The sequence below is a fragment of the Neofelis nebulosa genome, chromosome 13, assembly GCF_028018385.1.
Source record: "Neofelis nebulosa isolate mNeoNeb1 chromosome 13, mNeoNeb1.pri, whole genome shotgun sequence".
Taxonomy (NCBI): Eukaryota; Metazoa; Chordata; class Mammalia; order Carnivora; family Felidae; genus Neofelis; species Neofelis nebulosa.
Genome location: NC_080794.1, coordinates 33,651,289 through 33,672,119, shown reverse-complemented (window position 1 = coordinate 33,672,119; position 20,831 = coordinate 33,651,289). Strand labels below are relative to the sequence as shown.

The 20,831-nt window shown below is 39.5% G+C and overlaps 1 protein-coding gene across 6 annotated transcripts in view; it reads right to left on the bottom strand.

Moving 5' to 3' along the window:
- Nucleotides 1–20,831, bottom strand: part of SIRT1 (sirtuin 1) — a 63,626-nt gene that overhangs the window by 24,393 nt on the left and 18,402 nt on the right. For 5 of the 6 annotated variants that reach the window (XM_058696488.1, XM_058696489.1, XM_058696490.1 and 2 more), the window contains 3 exons: nt 8,197–8,337; nt 2,230–2,726; nt 761–877 (listed from right to left, as the gene is read on the bottom strand). In XM_058696488.1, the coding sequence (XP_058552471.1) occupies nt 761–877; nt 2,230–2,726; nt 8,197–8,216 (634 nt within the window). In that variant the 5' untranslated portion in view covers nt 8,217–8,337. Of the gene's footprint in view, nt 1–760; nt 878–1,949; nt 1,969–2,229; nt 2,727–8,196; nt 8,338–20,831 lie in introns of those variants that run through there. The other variant, XM_058696493.1, reaches the window with a different exon arrangement.

The window sequence follows — 20,831 nt, the reverse complement described above, 5'->3', positions numbered from 1 at the left end:
TTTAAATGATACATACATTATTGATATTTTGACCATTCATAATTTTTACTGTGAAATTTCTTACATCAGTTTCCTAGTTTGAGTAAACATTACAGACACTAAACAGGAACTAATCACCACTAGTTTAAAGAGACAAGGCACTTTTGAAAGAATGAGAGCACATTAAGAGAAAGATTTTCAGGATGCTCATAACTTTGGTATAAAAATCTGATAGTGTTCTCTACTTCAGATTACTTTCCCATTTCATCCACATATTTAATATTTGTTAAGCACAAACTGTGTGCTAGGCACTGACAAAACACTATACCAAACAGTCAAAATCCCTGCCCCCATGGGGCTTATATTCTAGCACAGAAACTAAGACAATAAAGAAGTTAGATACAGACTTTGTTAAGAAGTGGTAAGTGTTAAGGAGGGAAAAAAAAAAAAAAAAAAAAAGAACAGATTTGACTTGAGGGAGAGCAAGATACTCTAACTGGAGAAAAAGTACTCCACACAGAGGGGTACAAGTGAAAAGGACTGAAGGTGTGAGAAGGACCTGATTGAAAAACACCAGAGGCCAGCTTCCATGGGCTTGAGAGGCTTAAAAACAAAAACAAAGCACTAGACTTTCCCTAAAAACATAAGCTGATACTAAATCTCAGAAAGCACCTAAGAACCTCATCACCAGGTTATAAGGGTATAGAAAACTATATTTTCAGTTGGCACAAAAAGATATACAAAGAAAAAGACACTATTCACTAAAGATCTGAAATCATACCTATACGTGGCCTTGGAGTCCAGTCACTAGAACTTGCATGTGAGGCTCTATCATCCTCATCACTTTCACAGGAATGAAAACCATTGGTGATTATTTCATCACCAAACAGAAGGTTATCTGCAAAAGAAACCAAAGTAACGCAAGGCTGCTGAAACAATCTGAATCTAAAATGTATGCAGATCTGTAACAGTTATTATGTAAAGATTTTCACTGAATAAACCACTGAACATTCATTCATACTGACTATGTAAAAAAAAAAATGCCTACTGGGTCAGCTTGCACCATTCACAGGAACAGTATGTCTTCGTCTTTAGGGATTCTGCCCATTATCTACAACTTTCAGTTCATCAAAATCTAGAAATAAGTTAATTATACTTAATCAAAACACAAAAAGTAGCAATCTAGTTGGACTGAATTGATTGATCACAAATAATGGGAATGCATGAAACTTGTCAAAAATTTAACAAGTGATTCAAATATAATCACAATAATTTTCCCTTCTCTTATATAATACCAGACACAAAAATTTCTTTGCATCATTATTAGTTTCCCATATTAAACTGTATTTACTGAAATCAGGGGTCGTTTTATTAATGCAGACCTTAATGCTCAGGTATGGCCAAATGGTCCACTGGTAAGATTTATTGATAAAGACAAACATCCATCCAAGACATAAACAACTCCGATCAAAAAAATGAAACCCTCAAAGATGACATGACATACAAAACTAACACATCTATCTGCTTTAGCATGCCAGAAAAATGTCAATTCGTGTTTCACACACGCAATTACACCTACTCTAAAAAAACATGAGCACATAATCAGAAAAAAAGTACTATTTATATTAAGTACTCAAGGTACTATAATGCTTCCATACCCAGCATTAATTGCACCACAGAATGGTAATGTCTTTAGAATAGCCTTTGCTTTTCAAATTTTGCAGGCTATGGCTTTAGAAAAAAGCTTTGCTCCTTAAAATTTAAAACAAGTTTAAAAATAAAAACCTTCAAGGGAAAAAAAAAGTTACCAACTGCACAGGTGTGTCAGTTTGCAAACACAACTGCAAAAGGTCGATGCAAGGGACAGACAAAAGTTGCAGATTTAAGTGTGGAGAGAAGGGGTGTGAAAAAGCGAACGATGTTTAACAAAGGCAATATGCTAAAAGAGTTAAGAGGATAGAGAAACTTACTTTAAAACCAACTGCGGGAGCTGGGCGGCCCGGCGGCTGCGCAAAGCGCAAGGCCGCCCAGGCGGGCCGTGCAGGGAAGGAAAGAGGGAGAGGAGGGGGGAGTACTCGGGCCGCTCCCGCAGCCGGGCCAGCTAAGGAGGCCCGCGATGGGGAGCGGGACGCCGCAAAACCAGCCCTGAGCCCCCGGCCCGCCCCAGAGAACCTCCTCACCCCACACCCGAAGGGGTCCCAAGAGAGGGAGGAGGGGATGCGCAGTCCCAGCCGCCCGCGCCCTGCGCACCTCGGTACCCAATCGCCGCCGCCGCCTCTTCCTCCTCTTCGCCCTCGTCGTCGTCGTCGTCGTCGTCGTCGTAGAAGTCGTCGGCCGGCGGCGGCTCCCGGGTTAGGCCCTGTAGGCCCGGCCCATTGTCTCCTTCTCCGGCCGTCGCCGCCTGGGCCTCCCGCTCCTCGCCCGCCGCTGCCGCCTCCCGCCACAGCGCCGCGGCCGCCGCGGGGCAGCCCCCGGTCGCCGCCGGCACTTCACGCTCGGGGGCCGCCCCACCGGGCTCGCCCGGGCTCCGCCCCAGGCCTGGACAGTCTCTCCGCGGCCTCTTGCGGAGTGGCTCTCCGGCGGGCGGCGACGCGGCCTCCCTCTCGGCCACCACCGCCGAGGGGGAGCCGCCGGGCTGAAGGGCGAGCGCCGCCTCGTCCGCCATCTTCCAACTGCCTCTCTGGCCCTCCTCCCTCGCCTCCTCTGCTCCCGCTCGACTCGCGGCACTGGCGCCCCCGCGGCTCGGGCTGCGGGAGATTTAAACCCCGTCACGTGACCCGGCCCTCTTCGCCCCCGCCCTCCCGCCGCTCCCGCCACCCACGCGGGCCGGACCACAACACGGCGGGTCACGTGGCGGGCGGAGGCGGCGTGGGCTGGGAGGAAACTCGGCCCCACCCCTCTGCGGCAAGCGCTTCTCGCAGCCAAACTCTCCCGTTTCCCAACTTATTTTCAAAACTGTCCTCAAATCACTGCATCAAGGGTGGCCCTAGTTTTGGTTCACCTTGTGCGTTTCCACTTAAGTCTGAAGTGCACACCTTGCTTGCCTTAGTCTTTCTATATTTAAGCTAAAGGTTTAAAACTTCGTTCCTGAGAGGCGATAAGGAATGAAGCTGGCCAAGGCTTAGCTTCGTGAATTACACTGGTTAGTCTCGTTAACCAGCGTTAAGTAGAGGGAAAAAGACGCAGTTCACTCCGCACTTTCTTCACACCCTTCTGATAGCTGCTCTTACCTCCTTTTTCTTCCTAAACACAGAATGTTTAGCTGACTGCTTTCCCCCCTTCTCTTCATCGCGAGTATACGGTGGTGTAGATTGTCAAATACTTAAAGGCATATGTCCCCCATGAAAAACCTCTGACTTGGGGTGGGGGGGTTGGAGGTTAGCATGTCTGCTTTTCTGACCCCAGCTTGGCTCCAAAAGTGTGAATTACCTTCTCTGAGTGTATTAAGCCCAGTGGGCCGTATTGAAAGAGCAGAATAAGCATGAGTTGGGCCCGCATACACTTCTGAATTTGGGTTGGAATTTGCGATTCTTGCCTACTAGCTTCAGCAATTTAGCCTTTGTAAACGCAATATTCTCATCTTTAGTATGGTAATTTCTGATTCGCAGGATTATGAGAATTGAACAAGATAGATGTAAAGTGAGGAGTACCTAGTGGCTCAAAAATATTAGTTCCTTACACAAACAAATAATGTAGCTCTTTGCATACAAGAAGCCCCTCTACTTTCCACCTTCCCTGAAATTCCAGGAGCCTGTCCCTCCATATCTAGCCTTAACTAATGACTCCTATAATACATGGCAGATCTGGAGCCAATAGTTGGTAGGGCATCTGCCCCTGCAGTATGGCATTAGAACTGCTTAAAGGACTGCTCCAAGTTTATAGTAAATCATACCTGAAGTTTACCATGGGGGCCTACCTATACTGGGCCAATTATTTAGGCAAACAACCTAAGTTGTTTCTTCAACCTTAAAAAAAAAAAATTAGAATGTTGTAAGTGTATCACTAAGGCCCCATCTAAATCCAAAAGCCATTGCACTTCAAATTAAACTGAGAAACTTTGTCTACAACTACTGACTTTTCATTTCTGAAAGTAATCTCTTTTGTCCTTAAAGCCTAGGAATCATATTTGATGTGTTCCTTTAGATTGATGCCCTCTAACCAATCGGTGACCAAATCCTGTTGTCCTTCCCTTCCCTCCTACACTCTCTCCAATTCCTAACTACGTAGGCACCTCACCCTTCCTGGCTGACATTCTTGGTCCTGCTCTCTCCCTACTTTCTCCATCTTAACCTGCAAAATAGTTCATAAATTGATTCTCAACCACACTGCTGAGATGTAGTATATGAAATGTTGAGAGTCAGTATCCCATCAAAATTGAGAGAAAGATTGGGGTGCCTGGCTGGCTCAGTCAGTAGAGCATGTGACTCTTAATCTCAGGGATGTGAGTTCTAGCCCTACGTTGGGTGTAGAGATCACTTAAAAACAAAACAAAAACACCTACAAAATAAGGAAAACAGTTTATCTTTTTAAAAAATTTGAGGGGCACCTGGGTGGCTCAGTTGGTTAAGCATCTGACTGGCTCAGGTCATGATCTCGAGCTTCTTGAATTTAAGAGTTTGAGCTCCACATCAGGCTCTGTGCTGACAACCCAGAGCCTGGAGCCTGCTTCAGATTCTCTATCTCCCTCTCTCTCTGCCCCGTTCCCGCTCACACTCTGTCTCTCTCTCTCTCTCAAAAAAAATGAACAAACATTAAAAAACATTTTTTTTTAAAATTGAGGGGCACCTGGGTGGCTCAGTCGGTTAAGTGTCCAACTCTTGATTTCAGCTCAGGTCATGCATGATCTCATGGTTTGTGAGATCAAGCCTGGTGTTGGCTCTGTACTGACAGTGTAGAGCCTGCTTGGAATTCTCTCTCTCTGACCCTCCCCTGTGCATGCTCTCCCTCTCTCACTCTCAAAATAAATAGATAAACATGAAAAAAATTAAAAGTTTTGAGAGAAAATTGTCAGCTTTTTGTGAGAAAGGCATTTGTAAGCTTATGGACATCCATTACCTATTAATTCAATCATTCATTTATGTATATTGTACATCAAAGACACTTGCTGATATTTATGAAATGCTATGTGATCAATATGGTTGCCACTATGCTGAAAAATCAGAAAGCAGCATACATGACAGGTAGGATAAATGAGACACAAGTGGTATTAAAAACAAAACAAAACCCTTTCAACTAGACTTCTGGACTACCAGTAGTTGAGAACTACTTGCCTGAAATTCAAGTCATAGTCCTTAAAGTTTGCAAGTTTGCATTCAGTTTTTCAAATGTTACCTGAATCTGGCCTTCACCTTCTTATAAATATTTTTAGCATTAGTATACTTTAACTTGAATTTATCATTTTAGGAGGCCATTTTTTTTAAAATGAGGAAGCTCTTTAAGTTTTCATATGGGATGATCTCTAAGCTGCACAGTGTACGATGTAGAACAGTGTGTATAATATAATGCTATTTGTGAAAAAATAGAAGGAGGAGTGTGGAAGGGAGACCATATATATGTATTTGCTTACATATGTAGAAAATAACTCTGAAAGCACTTAAACACATACATGTCTGCCATTTATTTGTCATACTTTTTTGCCTGTGCCTCCTTCCCTAAAACAATCTTCTCTATTCCTTATTCAATACATTATCCTCTATTTATTTGTTAGTTTATTTTTCTCTATGTTTTATTGATGGTCTCCCCCAACTTGAGCAGGAATTTTGTCCATCTGGTTCAGCTCTGTATCATTACCTTTTTAAAAATTTTTTTTAAATGTTTATTTTTGAGAGAAAGAGAGAGAGAGAGGAGAAGGGGCAGAGAGAGAGGGAGACACAGAATCCGAAGTAGGCTTCAGGCTCTGAGCTGTCAGCACAGAGCCCGAAATAGGGCTTGAACTCTACAAACAGTGAGATCATGAACAGAACTGAAGTCAGACGCTCAACCTACTGAGCCACCCAAGTGCCCCATCATCAGCTTTTTATTAGAGTAACTGGCACATATATTTATTGAATGAAAGAATAAATGAAGAATTTAAATTAATATTTCCACATAGGAAAAGAATTATTGAATGAAGGATGATGGGCAGTGTGGGTCTAAAAAAGAAAAGAAAAAAGGCAAGAAGCAAGGGAAGAAATTCAGTTTGTCCCCAGCACAGTTCAGGTGAGAAAGTCTGTGAAACATGACATGAGATTGGTGGTACTTTGTTTGACAAGATGAACATAGGTGTACTGACCTATGAGGTGTTTTTCAGTTCTCTGATTCTTCAGACACCAAATGGGTGTTCAGTAATTCAACTCAATCCTGACACTAACTACCCAGAGTTAGTAAAGACCTTACAGCTTAAGGGCTCAGTCTTACAGGACTGCCCCTAGTTCAGATGCCAGTCACAAGTCCTAGAACTCCTGTACTTCTGACTAACTATAAAATGGGTGTTCCCATGATACCCTCCTAAAATTCAATCATTTCCTAGAATAGCTCACAGAAGTCAGGAAGACACATTACTTACATTTACAAAGTAAACATATCTTCTGTATCCTTACAAAGGATACAAATGAAGAGCCAGATAAAAAAAAGAGGTACTGAGGGCAGGGTGCAGAAAGGTCCTGAGCATAGTAGCTTCTGTCCCTATGGAGTTGAAGTGCACCACCCTCTCAGGATGTGGGTGTGCTCACCAATTTGGAAGATCTCTCTATTGTTCAAGAGTTGGTTTTTTTTTTTTTAAGTTTATTTACTTATTTTGAGAAGGTGGGGAGGGGCAGAGAGAGACAGGAGAGAGAGAAAGAATCCCAAGCAGGCTCCACTCTGTCAGAGCAGAACCTGACTCGGGGATCAAACCCACAAACCATGACCTGAGATCATGACCTGAGCCAAAATCAAGAGTTGGATGCTTACCCGAGTGAGCCACATGGGCATCCCTTCAAGAGTTTTCATAGAGCTCAATCTCCAGCACACCCCAGCCCCTGTATTTGGAGGTCTAGAGTGGGCTGAAAGTTCCCACCCTCTAATCACTTTATCTTTCTGGTGACCAGCCCCATCTTGAGGCTATCTGAGGGTCCCAACTCAAGAACTACATCATTAGCATGAACTCAGAAGTGATGGAAAGGGGCTCATTATGAATAACCAAAAAACACTCTTATCACTCAGGAAATTCCAAGGTTTTACAGAGTTCTGTGTCAGGAACTGAGGAGAAAGACAAAATATTTTTTACTATATCAAAGCCTGTCATAGACTTCTGATACTAGTCACTAAGATTTTTTACTTGCTTTTTAGTACTAAGTCCCCTAAGCAGTCTTCAACAGTAATTTGGTTTCCATATAGAATTTCCCATTGGGGAGACAATGTTTGAAGAGTCAACATTTATATTCTGGCTGACTTTGCAGTTCTATTTATATAAACAAATAAACTGACTTTATAGCTTTAATATCAGTCTCATATGACTACAATTTATTAGAGGAGTTAGTACCAACTCTTTGTGTTCTAAAAAAAATGGTATTGACAAAACTAGTTACTAATGTGGAAAAATATAGATTCCTACCTCAAAGTAGATAAAAAAATAAATTCTAAGTGGGCCAAGGATCTAAATTAAAAAATACAATAAGAATATCATATAATTCTGTATGAAGAAAGAACTTAACTAGGACAGGAGCCATTTATTTATTTGTTTGTTTGTCTTAAAACTTTATTTTTTGGGGGGTCTGGGGGTGAGGAGGAGAGGGAGACAGAGAATCCCAAGCACACTGTGCACTGTCAGCACAGAGCTCGATGCGGGGCTTGAACTCACAAACTGTGAGATCATGACCTGAGCCAAAATCAAAAGTCAGATGCTTCACCAACTGAGCCACCCAGGCACCCCAGGACAGGAGCCATATAAAATCTGTATTTCCCCATATGCTCCACCAAAAAAATTAAATTAAATAAAAAAATTAAGTTAAAAAATAAAATGCATATTTGACTACATAAAAATTTAAAATATGCTCAAATTTATTAGTAGTCACAGATATGCAAGTAAAACAATGAGGTACCCATTTTTCATTTCTTACATAGGCAAACACAAAACAAATTTTATTATTGCCATCTATTGCTTACCAGGATATGGGGGAACTAATACTCTCATACATTGCTATTATAGTGTTGGAAAGTAATCTGGAATATTTATTAAAACTATAAATATATACATACCTTTCAATCCAAAATTCCATTTATCTTAACAAAATAAAAGTATGAATATGTAAGGCCATGAATGCAAGAATGTTTATTATGGTATTGATGTTTAAGGAAAAGAAAAAAAAAGAAACAATCCAGATGTCTTCAGTAGGAAACCTGTTGATCAAAGTATGCTATACACTTACTATGGCATATTATTCAGCCATTAAAATGATCTATAACTGATCTCAAAAAATGTTTATGATGTACTGTGACAAAGCAAGTTGCACAAAAATGTGTATACTATGACCTTTTCTATTATTTAACAAATACCCACTTTTTTATTATTTTTAAAATCCCTATAGGGGGTGCCAGGGTAGCTCAGTCAGTAAAGCATCTGACTCTTGATCTCAGCTCAAGTCTTGATCTTAGGGTCATGAGTTCAAGTTCCATTTTGGGCTCTGTGCTGGGCATGGAGGCTACTTAAAAAAATAAATAAATAAAAAATAAGACCCCTAAATACGTATATACAAACCTCTATACAGATATGGCTGTAGAGACTTGGAAAAAGTATGGAAAGTTAATGTCAAAATGTTAACATTTTAATATCCCTGATAGAGGAGGTAGGCATAGATACAAGGGTTAGGGACACATCAATAAATGTTTCTTGCTAAAATTTCATATATTAAAATGAGAATATATATATATATGTGTGTATATATATATATATATATATATATACATATATACATACATATACATATATACACATATATATACATAAAGGAAAAGAGGATCCATTTTTTGAAACTACAGTCTGAGGGCTAGAATCTGGATTCTGGGGTCTCCTCAAGCCCCTCCAACCCTATGAGGCTTAAGTGGTAGCTGACTTGCCTGTCTTAAACTACTTCTTTTTAAATTTCCAAGGTATAACCACAAGTTTAGCAGATGTTATTCTTTTATGGTTTCATGTATATTATTTAGTCTTTTTGATCAGTTTATAATACAAGTGTTGTACTTCCATACAGAACTTAGTATTCTATATATTATCAAACACCATTTGGGGAGATGTGTGGGATGTCCAAACTAAAGCAAATAGATAGGCTGATAACGTGGCCTGCCTTCCACCGGCTATATAAAGTCCTAGACCAGTGGTTCTCAACTGGGGCAATTTTGCTCCCCTACCCTCCAGAGGATTTTTGACATTTTTTTCTTGTTTATTTATTTGAAAAAGAGAGAGCGAGAGAGTGAGTACGTGTGCACGAGCTGGGAAGGAGCAGAGAGAAATGGAGAGAGAGAAACCCAAGCAGGCTTCTCACTGCCAGTGCAGAGCCAGATGCAGCCAGATGCATGAACCGTGAGATTATGACCTGAGCAGAAATCAAGAGTCAGACGCCTAACCAATCGAGCCACCCAGGCACCCCTGAAGACATTTTTTAGTGGGGGACGTAGGGTAGGTACAACTGACATTCAGCAGATAGAGGCCAGTCATACTTCTCAACATTCTGCGATGCAGAGGGCAGCCCCTAACAAAGAATTTTCCAGCCAAAACATCAGCAGTGCCACAGTTGAGAAAGTCTGTCCTAGAGTTTCAACCACAGGGCAAGTGGTACTGGATGGGACTCTAACTGACAAAGATTCCCAAGGGAATGAGGGGAAGGTTTTTATTAGCAAGGCCATGTTAAAAAGCAGCATAGGCGGTGATTTTCAAACTTTGGTTTTAGCAGCTGAATTTATCTATTGAATGATCTTAACCCTATTATATAATGTAGATCCATTTCCTTTAATATTTAAAGGACTCACACCAATCAATAAGGAAAAGATTGATAGCCAGTTGAAAATGAAGAGTTCGGTTCACAGAAAAGGGAATGTACGTGGCTTTTAAACATGTGAAAGATATAAAACTTCACTCATGAAAAGAGAAACACTCACTAATTTACAATGAAATGCCGTTTTTCACATTATCAAGGTAGTAAGGAACCAAAATTTGATCATATGCTGCATTGAAAAGAATGTGCAGAGCCAGACCCAGTTGTACAGTAATAGTAAAAATGGAAATTAGTACAACCCTATGGAAAGCAACTTGGCACTGTTAATCAAAATGTAAAATGCATATACCTCTTAATCTGGCAATTCTAATACTAGAAATCCATTTTTATAGATACACATACTTGTATATGTGTAAAATGACTTTTATTCAAGAGTATTTATTGTGCCATGGTTTATATTAGCAAAAGATTGGAAATACACTAATTTGCCATTAAGAAGGAATTGGTTAAACATACAACCAGTACATATTGTTTATATGTATATGAATCGTCACTTAAACTCAGGAAATGGGTAACAGAACTTGCTCCTAGGACATGCAAATGGGAGACTGGAAGACAAAGGTGAAAGATTTTGCAGGTGAGGCAGGGGCGGGCGAGGTGGGGGGCGTAGTGGGGCATGTGCCTGGGTGGTTCAGTCAGTTAAGTGTCCAACTCTTGATTTTGGCTCAGGTCATGACCTCACGGTCATGGGATTGAGCCCCATGTCCAGCTCTGCACTGAGTGTGGAGCCTGCTTGAGATTCGCTCCCTCTCCCTCTGCTCCTCTCCCCTGCTTCTCTCTCTTTCTCTCTCTTTTTGTCTCCCTCAAAAATAAAGACTTTTTTTTACTGTAGAACACTTTGTGCCTTTGAAGTCTTCACCATGTGCATCATTATGTATCATATGTGTGTGTTCTTATGTCATACATTATATGTCTTAAATATATAAAAGGAGGGCTGTTCTGATTGAAATAGGCTCCCTAAGTTTCTACCACATCCCTCAAGGCATCATTAAGAAGATTTAGGGTCCCCAAAGAACACAGTAAAAAAGCCACTGTCAGAGTTGTGGTAGGGTAGACTAGCTGCTGTAATAATCATCCAGAGATTTCAATGGCTAAATACAGCAAAAGTTTACTTCTCATTCACACAACAATCCTACATGGGTGTTTTTCATCTGATGGCTTCTGGGGTCAGCTTTCCATTAAAAAGTGACCAAGAGACCCTTGTCCCTTTTATCTTGTAGCTTTGCCATTGGACAGGCAAAGGAAATTAAGTAACATCTGTTGAAAGGTTTTATGGGCCAGTCCTGGAAATGATGCTACTACTTCTCCCATTCAACTGTCTGGGAATAGTCAAGTGGCTACACACAAGGAATCCTGGGAAATTTTATCATTCAAGGTGACAGAATGGAGTTGAGGGTAAACAGAAGACCATGACAAGCATTTAATGAAATCTAGCTACATGGCCAGTTCGTCAGCTGGATCCATTCATTATAACTTTATAAAGTTTCCTATTAGCTTTTCACCAAATGCATCTACCTCTTTAATGGTGTCTTTTGATGAACAGAAGCATTAGTTTTAATGCAGACTAATTTATCAATCTTGTACTTTGTTTTTTTTTTTAATTTTTTAATGTCGATTTATTTTTGAGACAGAGGGAGCCAGAGCATGAGTGGGGGAGGGGCAAAGAGAGAGGCAGACACAGAATCTGAAACAGGCTCTGGGCTCTGAGCTGTCAGCACAGATAGAGCTGGATAGAGCCGGATGCGGGGCTCGAACCCACGAACCATGAGATCATGACCTGAGCCGAAGTCGGACGCCTAACCAACTGAGCCACCCAGGCGCCCCTGAAATCATACAATATTAATCTTTTTTCTGTCTGACTTATTTCACTTAGTATAATGCCCGCAAGGTTCATCCATGTTGTTGCAAGTGAAAGGATTTCCCTCTTTTTTAATGGCTGAACAATATTTCACATATATCATATTTCACATTTTCTTTATCCATTCATCCATCGATGGACACTTAGGTTGTTTCCATGTTTTGGCTACTATAAATAATGCTGCAGTGAATATGGCGGGTGCAGATATGTTTCAAGATAGTGATTTCATTTTCTTTGCATAAATTCCCAGAGTGAAATTGCTGGATTATTTGGTTATTCTATTTTTATTTTCTTGAGGAGCCTCCATACTGTTTTCCATTGTAGCTGCATTCCCACAATGTACACAAGGGTTCCCTTTTCCACATCCTTCCTAGCACTTAATATCTCTTATCTTTATTTATTTATTTATTTATTTATTTATTTATTTATTTATTTTTAAATGTTTACTTGCTTTTTTTCAGAGAGAGAGAGAGAGCATGAGTGGGGAGGAGAAGAGAGAGGAACAGAGAGAATCTCAAGCAGGCTCTGAGCTGTCAACATGGAGCCCAACAAGGGAGGCTTGATTTCACAAACCGTGAGATCATGATCTGAGTCAAAATCAAGAGTCAGATGCTCATCCAACCGAGCCCCTCAGGTGCACCTCTTATCTTTTCGAGGACAGTCATTCTAACAGGTGTGAGGTGATATCTCATTGTGGTTTTAATTTGCATTCCCTTGTTGATTAGTGATGCTGAGCACCTTTTCATATTTCTGTTAGCCATCTATATGTCCTTTTTGGAAAAATGTCTATTCAGATCCTCTGCTGAGTTTTTAATTGGATTGTTTGTTTTCTTTTGAGTTGTCTGAGTTTTTTTAAAATATATATTCTGGATATTAACCTTTTATCAAATATGTGATTTACAAATAGTGTTTCATATTCTGTAGGTTACCTTTTCATCTCATTGATGCTTTCCGTTGCTATTCAGAAAGTTTTTAGTTTGATGTAGTGCCACTTGTTTATTTTTGCTTCTATTGCTTTTGCTTTGGTGTCAAATTCAAAAAAATCATCTCTAAGACTGATGTCTAGGAGTTTACTCCCTATGTTTTCTTCTAGGAAGTTTATGATTTTAGGTTTTATGTTCAAGTCTTTAATCCATTTTGAGTTGATAATTGTATATGGTAAGATAGTGGTCCAGCTTTACTCTTTTGAATGTGAATGTCCAGTTTTCCAATACCATTTTCTTATTTTTAAGGTTTATTTATTTTTGAGAGAGAGAGAGACAGAGCACAGGAGGGGGAGGTGCAGAGAGGGAGACACAGAACCTGAAGCAGGCTCCGGGCTCTGAGCTGTCAGCATAGACCCCAACTCGGCTCGAACACATGAACCATGAGACCATGACCTCAGCTGAAGTCAGACACTTAACCGACTGAGCCGTCCAGGTGCCCTGCCCAACACCATTTACTGAAGAGACTATCCTTTACCTACTGCATATTCTTGGCTCTTTTGTCATAAGGTTTTGTTGTGTCTTGTAAATTCCCTACAGATTTTGGATTAAAGTCCTTTGTTGGATATGTGATTTGCAAATATTTCTCCCAGTCTGCAGCCTGTCATTCATTCTCTTAACCAGATCCCTTTCTTTACAGAGCAGAGGTTAATATTAACGAAGATCAATTTATCATTTTTTTCTTTTGTGAATTTTGCTGTTGGTATTATATCTAATAACTCTTTGCTTAACCCAAGGCCACAAATATTTTCTTATATTTTTCTTCCATAAGTTTTTTGGTTGTAACTTTACATTTCTGTCCACTTCTTTTGGGCTAGTTTTTGTATAAAGTATATGAAGTATCGGTCAAAGTGCCTTTTGTTTTTGTTTTCTTATTGTTTGCCTATGGATATCTAGTTGTTCCATCACTACTGCTAGAAAATACTGTCTTTCTCTGTTGAGTTGACTCTGCACATTTGTCAAAAATCAGTTGTGGGTTTTGTGTGGGTCTCTTTCAGATCTCGATCCCGTTCCATGGATGCATATGTCTTTCACCAATAGTATGCTATCTTGATTGTATAACTTTATACTAAATCTTAAAATCTGATAGTAGCAGGGGTGCTTGGGTGGCTTAGTTGGTTAAGTGTCTGACTCCTGATATTGGCTCAGGTGATGATCTCACAGTCATGATCTCACAGATGTGAGATCCAGCTCTGCATCAGGCTTTGTGCTGAGCATGGAGCCTGGTTGGAATTCTCTATCTCCCTCACCCTCTGCCCCTTCACCTCTCGCACATGAGCAGGCACTCTCTTTCTCAAAATAAAGAAACATTTTATAAAAAATCTGGTAGTAGCAGCCCTCCAACTTTGCTCTTCTACAAAATTGCTTGGGTTATTCTAATTCCTTTGCCTGTTCATATAAAATTTTATATTAAGCTTGCCCATATATATCTAAAAAACCAGGCTGAAATTTTGACTGTGATCACGTTGAATCCATAGTTCAATTTGGAGAGAATCAATATCATAACAATACTAAATGTTCTAATATCCTCACATAGCATATCTCCCTATTTATTTAGACTTAAATTCTTCTACCAGTGTTTTGTAGCTTTCCGTATATAGATCCTGCACATATTTTGTTAGACTTATACCTAGAGATTATATTTTTGGGGTACTATTGTAAGTGGTTACTTTTTTATTTTTTAATTTTTATTTATTGTTTTGAATGGTACTTTAAAATTTTTTATTTTTTTTAATGTTTATTTTTTGAGACAGAGAGAGACAGAGCTGGAGCAGAGGAGGGGTAGAGAGAGAGACAGAAAGAAGGAGACACAGAATCTGAAGCAGGCTCTGGGCTCTGAGCTGTTAGCACAGAGCCCGATGCAGGGCTCAAACTCATGAGATCATGACCTGAGCCAAAGTTGGACGCTTAACCAATTGAGCCACCCAGGTGCTCCAGGAGTTTTAAAAATTTTAAATTCTAATTGTTCATTCCTAGAATATAAAAATACACTTGATTTTTAATATTAACCTAATAATCTGTGACTTTACTAAACTTACTTATTAGTTCTAGGAGCTTTTTTGTAGATTCCTTGATGTCTACATAGACAATCATATTGTCTGAGAATAGAGATAGTTTTATTCTTTCTTTTCAAATCTATATGTCTTTTCTTATTCTTGCTTTATTGCACTGGTTATAATTTCCAATAAAATGTTTAATGTGAATAAGAGCAGACATCCTTGCCTTCTTCAGATATAAGGAAGAAGCATTCAGTCTTTCCTATTATGTATATTAGCTGCAATGTTTTGTAGACATTCTCTTTCAGGAGAAAGTTCCTTTTATCCATAGTTTGCGAGATTTTTTTAAAATCATAAATAAATGTTGAATTGTTAAATGATTTTTCTGCACCTATTGAGATGATCATATACCTTTTCTTCCTTAATCTGTTGAAATGATGAGTTACATTGGTTGATTTTTGAGTGTTGAGCCAGCCTTGTATTCCCAGGATAACTCCCACTAGATTCCATTTGCTAATGTTTTGTGGAAGATTGTTTCATCTATGTTCATTAATGATACTGATCTGTTGCTTTAATTTCTTGTACTCTTTCTCTGGTTTGGGAAATCAGAGTAATACAGGATTACTAATATAAGTTGGAAAGTATTCCCTTCTATTTACTGGTATTACTTCTTCCTTAAATGTTTGTTAGACTGAAATTTTCTTTGTTGGAGGATTTTTACAAATTCAATGTCTTTAATAAATATAGAATTATGCAGGTTATCTATTTCTTCTTATGTGAGTTTTGGTTCTTTGTGTCCTTCAAAGAATTGGTCTATTTCTCTTGGTAATTTGATTCATGGGACTTGCTTGCAGTATTGTCATTATCTTTTGGATGTCTGTAGAGTCTGTAGTAATGTTTCCCCTCTTTCATTCCTGTTAATGATAATTTGTGTCTTCTCCCATTTTTCTTGTCAGTATTGCCAGAGGTTTATCACTTTTATTAATCAGAAATAAGGGAGTCTCTTCTCCACCTCTCCCATATTTAGATTTTCCCCACACTCTCCAGCTATCACAGTCCCCTTCTTTAGTTCTCTGACTAGAAAAATGAGCTCTGTCTTGGAGGTTTAGCTGTTACACAATTCTGCATGATTGGGACCAACATTGGGGCAAAGCAATGAGAGAAAAGAAAGAAAAACATAAGGGGGATTCCCTACACACACACACACACACACACACACACACACACACACACACACACTTTCAGATCACAGGTTCACTTTATCTTAGTTCCTCTGGACTGAAAGGTTTCTCACTGGGATTTTAAATGCCTGTGCCACTGCCACCACAATACAGCTCTGTGACTGGGGTTGTCCTTGGGGTAAGGCAAAAGAAAAAAACAACAACAAGGAGGATTGCTCCATACTCTCTTGCTTATAGGAACCCCTTTCCTGCTCTTCTGACCAGAAATGTAGGATTTCTCTAGGGGTTTTTGATACCTGTATCAACTGTACAGTTATGTACAGTTATGTGACTGTCTTTGAGTCAAAACAAAGAGAAAAAAGAGGAAAATGTGGGAAACTGTATGTGTTTTTCTTCAGCTTTGGTTCCCCTCCTCAATCTATCTGCTACTATGTTTTAAGTGTCCTTAAATAGTTGCTTTTTGTATTTTGTCCAGAGTTTTTAGTTGTAATCATTGAGAAAGATAGGCTGTAGTGGGATTACTCTATCTTGGCCCAGTACCAGAACTCCTGAAGTGTTTTATTTATTTAAAAAATGCTTTTAATGTTTGTTTATTTTTGAGAGAGAGAGAGAGAGGGAAGAAGGGGCAGAGAGAGAGGGAGGGAGACACAGAATCCAAAGCAGGCTCCAGGCTCTGAGCTGTCAGCATAGAGCCCGACGCGGGGCTCAAACTCATGAACTGTGAGATCATGACCTGAGCTGAAGTCAGATGCTTAACCAACGGAGCCACCCAGGCACCCTTCTTGAAGTCTTTTATTGATCACATATCACACCTTTGTACTATATATACTGATACATATAATTTCATTTAAAAAACCACCTGAGTGTTAAAAACATTTCTTCTGGATTGAGATATTGTTACCATTATTGCTATTATACAATTGATTAAAATAACATTAATATAATTATGATAAATAATTATTAAGAAAAAATAAAATTTAGGGTGCCTGGGTAGCTCAGTCAGTTGAGGGACCAACTCTTGATATTGGCTCAGGTCATGATCTCATGGTTCGTGAATTCAAGTCTCATGTGGGGCGCTGTGCTGACAATGTAGAGCCTGCCTGTGATTCTCTCTCTCAAAATAAATAAACTTAAAAAAAAAAAAAAAAGAAAGAAAAAAATTTTATTGGAATTGCATATCTTTTTAAAAAAAATTTTGTTAATGTTTATTTACTTTTAAAGGAAAGAGAGAGAGACAGAACATGAGGAGGGGAGGGGTTCTGAGCTGTCAGCACAGGGCTTGATGCAGGGCTTGAACTCATGGAGTGTGAGATCATGACCTGAGCCGAAATCAGATGCCCAACCAACTGAGCCACCCAGGCAGCCCAGAATTGCATATCTTATTGACACGAATGGGACTTAAAATTTTTTTCAATTAGCTTAAGTATCTGTGAATGAATATTAGTTATTACTAGAATGAGACAGATTCAACATCAATCAGCTCTGAGAAACCTTGTCCACATATATGGGTAGACATAAATGGAAGAAATTTTGTTATTGCTGCCATCCAATTCTTTGAACTTCTTCCTAATTACCAAAAATCACATAATTTTCTATTTTCAAAAATTATTCTTAATGATCAAAGAGCTACCAATTGTATTAGTTCTTCCTTTGGATTTTGGTAGGAAAGAATTAGAAAATACCTGACTCCCCCCAAAAAAATTGTTACTCAGTTATTAGAGTCATTCACTTTCTCATTTTGTGAGAAAGTTTAGCAAATTGTATCCAATCTTCTTCTATTAGAGGTACCTTGTTTAATAAGGAAAGGTTAGAATATTAAATATTGTTAAATTCTATACAACATTTTTGGTAACAGTCTTTTATCTTATCAAATAGCTTGAATATATTTTTGTTGAAACATTGAAGTTCCAGATTTAGTTCAGACAACGTATAGAACAGTGATGTCCAGCAGAAACAGAATGTGAGTCATATACATAATTCTAATTTTTCCAGTAGCTACACTAAAAAAAGTTAAAGGAGACTGGTAAAATGAATTTAAAAATGTATTTCATTGAGATCAATATATAGAATATCATCATTTCAAAAACATAATAAAATTTACACTGTTTTGGTTTTTAACTTTAAAATTGAAAAATCAGGCCACCTGAGTAGCTCAGTCAGTTAAATGTCTGACTTTTAATTTCAGGTTAAGTCACGATCTCACTGTGGTGAGATGGAGCCCTGTGTTTGGCTCCACAATGAGCATGGAGCCTGCTTGGAATTCTCTCTCTCCTGTGAGGCACCTGGGTGGCTTAGTCAGTTAAATGTCTGACCCTTGATTTTGGCTCAGGTCATGATCTCACTGTTTGTGGAAATCAGGCTCCCACACTGACCACAGGGAGCCTGCTTGGGTTTCTCTCTCTTCCGTCTCCCTCCCCCTACCCCCTGTGCACTCTCTCCCTCAAAAAAATTAAATTAAATTAAACATTCAATTCCAGGGGCACCTGGTTGGCTCAGTTGGTTGAGCATCCAACTCTTGATTTTGTCTCAGGTCATGATCTCATTGTTCATGAGTCTGAGCCCTGCATCAGGCCCTGCGCTGACAGCACAGAGCCTGCAGAGGATTCTCTCTCTCTCCTGCTGGCATGTGTGTGTGCACGCTCTCTCTCTCTCAAAATAAACAAATAGGGGCGCCTGGGTGGCACAGTCGGTTAAGTGTCCGACTTCAGCCAGGTCACGATCTCGCGGTCCGTGAGTTCGAGCCCCGCGTCAGGCTCTGGGCTGATAGCTCGGAGCCTGGAGCCTGTTTCCGATTCTGTGTCTCCCTCTCTCTTTGCCCCTCCCCCGTTCATGCTCTGTCTCTCTCTGTCCCAAAAATAAATAAAAAAACGTTGAAAAAAAAAATTTTTAAAAAAATAAACAAATAAACTTAAAAAAATTCAATTCCACAGTTAACCTTAGCTACACATGGGTAAAGCCTACTGTGTTGGTCAGTATAGGTATAGAAAATTCCCAACACATAAAGAAGTTTCAAAGCTAGTCCTCATTATCAATCTAACCAGCAAAATTGGATTTACTTTCTTTCAGAAAATGTCTTCATTTCTCAACAAGAAGTTATGTTCATATGCACTGTGATAACTATTGTAAGAACATTTTATAAGAGCCATACTTGTGGTGAGGATAATGTAACATACAAACTTGTTGAATCCTTATCTGGTACACCTGAAACTAATTGCATTAGTGTAATGTGTGTCACATTGTGTGTCAGCTATGCTTAAATTTTTTTAAAAATTAAAAAATTTAGCAGTGCCTAGGTGGCTCAGTCAGTCAAGCCTTGGACTCTTGATTTTGGTTCAGGTCATGATCTCATGGTTCATGAGTTGGAGCCCCACATAGGGCTCTGCACTGACAGCAAGCATCCTACTTCGGATCCTCTGTCTCCCTCTCTCTCTGCCCCTCCCCTGCTGGCATGCTCTCTCTGTTTCTCTCTCTCTCTCTCCTTCAAAATAAATAAATAAAACATTAAAAAATTTTTAAATGTGGGGTCCCTGAGTGGCTCAGTCAGTTAAGCATTCAACTCTTGGTTTCGGTTCAGGTCATGATCTTGCCTAGTGAGTTCAAGTCCCGCGTCAGGCTCTGCACTGGAGATGTGGAGCCTGCTTGGGATTTTCTCTCTCTCTCTCTCTCTCTCTCTCTCTCACTCTGCCCTTCCCCCACTTGCACTGTCTCTGTCTCTCTCAAAGTAAATAAACCTAAAAAAATTAAAAATTAATTTTTAATGTTTTATTTATTTTTGAGAGAGAGAGAGAGAGAGAGAGAGAGAGAGCAAGTGGGGGAGGGGCAGAGAAGAGACAGAGGAAGACACAGAATTTGAAGCAGGCTTAAGGCTGCTTGCTGTCAGCACAAAGTCTGACTCGGGGCTTGAACCCATGAATGGTGAGATCATGACCTGAGCCAAAGTTGGGTGCTTGTCCTACTGAGCCACCCAGGCGCCCCAAATTTGATGCCATTCTTGATGCTATTGAAGACAATGCTGATTTGTCTTCCGAGTAAAGTATATTGCATATAGTTATATTTATGGGCGCCTGGGTGGCTCAGTCGGTTGAGCATATATTTATATTTAATATATTAAACACTTCCCAGCTCATTACCACTAGGGGAGGCTCTAAAACAGGGTCTAATACTACTACTACTACTAATGGTGATTAGTACCTTTCACAGTTTCTAAGCCTCTTCTCATGGTTCTTGTTTGAACCTCACAACCAACCTCATTTTCCTGAGGAAATTGTAGCTTTTGCTACATTCTAAAAACCACACTACTGGGGTGCCTAGGTGGCTCAGTCAGTCAAGTGTTTGACTCTTGATTTCGGCTCAGTTCATGATCTCACGGTTTGTGAAATCAAGCCCTGCGTTGGGCTCCATGCTGACAATGCCAGGCCTTCTTGGGATTCTCTCTCTCTCCCGCTCTCTCCCCCTCCCCAACTTGTACTCTCTGTCTCTCTCTTTCAAAAATAAATAAACAGTAAAAAAATAAATAAATAAGTCTTGGGTGATGTATTGTACAGCATGTTGACTATGGTTAATAATACTGCATTGTATATTTGGAAGTTGCTAAGAGAGCAGATCTTAAAGGTTCTCATCACAAGAAAAATATCTGTAACAATGTGTAGGTGACAGATGTTAACAAGACTTATTATGGTAATTATTTCACAATATTCCAATATATACACATATCAAATTATCAAGTTGTATACCTGAAACTAATATAACATTATATGTCAATGATACCTCAACAAAAAATAAAGAATAAATGAAGAAACAAAAAAACACTTGATCACTCATGC